The following is a 3,024-nucleotide window of genomic DNA, read 5'->3' as shown; positions in this document are numbered from 1 at the left end:
GCGGGGGGGGCGGCTGCGCTGGCTCGGGGGGAAGCGGCGGCTGCGGGCGGGAAGGGGCGGTTCTGCGCCCTCCGTGTGCCCGGAGCGCGGCCCTGGGGACGGGGAGGGGACAGGGGATGGGGAATGGGAACGGGAACGGGGTCGGGAATGGGAATAGGGTGGGGATAGGATGGGAATAGGGACGATGACGGGGATGGGGATGGGGATGGGGATGGGATGGGATGGGAATGGAATGGAATGGGATGGGGATGGGGTGGAAGCCGTTTCCCGCCCGCTTCCCCGGGCCTGGGGAAGGCGTTTCAGGTTGGAACGAGGGGATGGATCCTCGAGGTCCCCTCCCAGCCCAAGCCGTGCTGTGGCTCTGCAGGTGCTGCGGCACGAGGAGTTCGAGGAGGGCTGCAAGGCCACCTGCAATGGGTGAGTGCCCCGAGCTGTTCTTCGCACTAAAGGAAGGGTTGTGTTGTCTTTTCATTAAAGTGCTTCCCTTGGAACCTACGGCCCCCTACTCTGTGTAGGTGTGGTGTTTATATTGAACGTAAATGCCACACCTATAGATTGATATTAAGAGTATTGAATTATTTCTCAGCTTACCAGGAATTACATCCAGTTCCACTGATAGTTTATATAAGCGTGGCACTATCAAGGTTCTTGAGTTAAAAATCCCTCCTGGTAGCCCCAAAGGCTTTTGTGAAGAAAAAGGAATGAAAAAAAAGAAGAAAGAGGAACACATTTCTTTCTGAAGAGGAAGGAATCTTACAGTTTGGGGCCCTTTCCTACTCAGCAATAAGGAAGTGATTATGTAATTGCAGCTAATGAGCAGCCTGTGTCCTTAAAGCACTGTTAACGAGGGAGAATTGCTTTTATCACATGGCCACGAATGACAGCCCAGGGTCAAATCTGCCGTGATCTCACTCTAGAAATGCAACTCCCCCTTGAAACACAAATACTTGCAGCTCTTAGTGGTTCATTTCAATTCTAATGACATTAAAATATGGATAACATGGATATTCCAGCCCTTATGATGGAAAATGGAGCAAGACCATGGTGGGCTATGGACCAGAGGACAATCACTTTGTGGTAGAGCTGACTTACAATTATGGCATTGGGGAATATCGCCTGGGCAACGACTTCCTGGTGAGTTGCACTGCAAGCAGCCAGCCCTTCTCATGATAAACTGATGTACCTTAACAATTAGACTCTCATTTGTTGCATGGGTTGTACCAGCTGGCTGTTTTTAATGCTATTTGTCCCTTAAACACTTCAGTGTTGTTTTTGTGGTTGTCTGTGAGATGGAAGAGCAGATTTGTGCTCACTTAAAGGTCCAGAAAACATTTCTGGAGCTCTGCTCTGGTGTTTGCTGCCAGATCCAGCATGGAATGCTGAGCTAGGAAACACTTGCTGCAGGAAAACACTCTTACATTTATTATTTTAATCATTTTTTTGTGATTTAGTGGCCAGCAGCAGATGGAGCTCTCGTGTTTGCTGTGTGAAAACGGGTGATGTCTCTGCATCACCCCCATGGATTGTGTTGTGTCCTCTCTAGGGCATCACTCTGGTGTCCAGCCAGGCTGTGAGCAATGCCAAGAAGATGGGCTGGCCCCTCAAAGAGGTCACCTCTGGTGTCTTTGAAACTGAAGCCCCAGGAGGATATAAGTTCTACCTGGAAGACAAGGAAAAGCTCAAGCAAGGTGAAATATTTACCCCTACTGGTGTTCAGCAGAGATTTACCAGTGGGGTATCAGAGTGTGTTTATTTTGATGGCATTTTGTAAAGCAGAACATTTTTTTTTATCATTTCTCTGTTAATTCTCAAGAGTACTAATGACATTAACTGTGGGTTCAAACCTGTAATATGTTTGTAGCTAATTTGAAATTATTGCAATCCTCAAGATCCCGTGTGGAAGGTAACCCTGGGTGTCTCAAACCTGCAGAAGTCTGTGAGCTACTGGTCTGGTTTGCTTGGGATGAAAATATATGAGAAGGATGAGGAGAAACAGAGGGCTTTGCTGGGCTATGCTGATGACCAGGTCAGTCCTTGGAAAAATCACCAATTTCCTGAGAACAGAATCTTAAAAGGAAAAAAGTCCTTAATTAAAGCAACTGTGCCCTTAATTACAAGCATTTTAATTGAAGCTGTATTGAATTGAAGCTTTTAAAGAAAGCCAAGCTGTGGTTTGCTCCGGCTTGGTGGGAAAGGTGTGGATGGGGGATTTTGGAATCAGCACATCCTGGAGCAAAAGCTGCAGCCTGGAGAGCAGTGGAGCATTTTCCCTGCAGGCCAGGCTGTGTTTTTCCCTGCAGGCCAGGCTGTGTTTTTCTGTTGCAGTGCAAGCTGGAGCTGAGGGCTGTAGGAGGGGCAGTGGATCACGGGACAGCGTTCGGCCGCGTCGCCTTCTCCTGTGCCAAGGACGAGGTACCAGCCCCACTTCCCTCAGCCCTTTCCCATTTTTACTATTAACAAAACACACCTTGTTTATCTTCATGGCAGCGAGGTGATTTGAGTTTGTTTGCTGTTTTCAGCTGCCAAGCATCGAAGCCCTGATGAAAAAGGAGAATCAGAAGATTCTGAGCCCTCTGGTCAGCTTGGACACCCCTGGCAAAGCCACGGTGCAGGTGGTGATTCTGGCTGATCCTGTGAGTGAAACTGGGAACAGGGATTAAACTGGGGTTAAATGTCTCCTTGCCATTGGTTATAACTGAGCTGCTTCCTTCCAGGATGGCCATGAAATCTGTTTTGTGGGAGATGAGGCGTTCAGAGAGCTGTCCCAGGTGGACCCCAATGGTGACAAGCTGTTGGATGATGTAAGTGACTGCATATTCACTTTCTTCCTGATTAGAGATGCCTGTAATTTTTCTCATAAAAATAATTATAATTTCATTACTTTTATTATTTCCATATTTTTATTATTTCTAGTTTATTTTTATTTATTTATCAATAATTTTTGTTATTATTTTATTATTTTCTATTATATTTTTATTTTCATTTTAGTTATCCATATTTTTATTTTATTATCTTTATAATATT

General features: G+C 46.1%; 1 protein-coding gene across 1 annotated transcript in view; it reads left to right on the top strand.

The window, feature by feature from the left end:
* Window positions 1-285: 285 nt before the first annotated feature.
* GLOD4 (glyoxalase domain containing 4) overlaps window positions 286-3,024 on the top strand; it is a 4,125-nt gene continuing 1,386 nt past the window's right edge. Inside the window, exons 1-7 of the mRNA XM_031059806.1 lie at window positions 286-417; window positions 1,014-1,134; window positions 1,544-1,688; window positions 1,890-2,026; window positions 2,326-2,412; window positions 2,520-2,633; window positions 2,715-2,801. Coding sequence (XP_030915666.1) covers window positions 1,042-1,134; window positions 1,544-1,688; window positions 1,890-2,026; window positions 2,326-2,412; window positions 2,520-2,633; window positions 2,715-2,801 — 663 coding nt within the window. The 5' untranslated portion in view covers window positions 286-417; window positions 1,014-1,041. The remainder of the gene's footprint in view (window positions 418-1,013; window positions 1,135-1,543; window positions 1,689-1,889; window positions 2,027-2,325; window positions 2,413-2,519; window positions 2,634-2,714; window positions 2,802-3,024) is intronic.

This window comes from Geospiza fortis, unplaced genomic scaffold (genome assembly GCF_000277835.1).
Source record: "Geospiza fortis unplaced genomic scaffold, GeoFor_1.0 scaffold538, whole genome shotgun sequence".
NCBI lineage: Eukaryota > Metazoa > Chordata > Aves > Passeriformes > Thraupidae > Geospiza > Geospiza fortis.
Note: the sequence above shows the minus strand (reverse complement) of the source record. Positions and strands in the feature narration are given on the sequence as shown.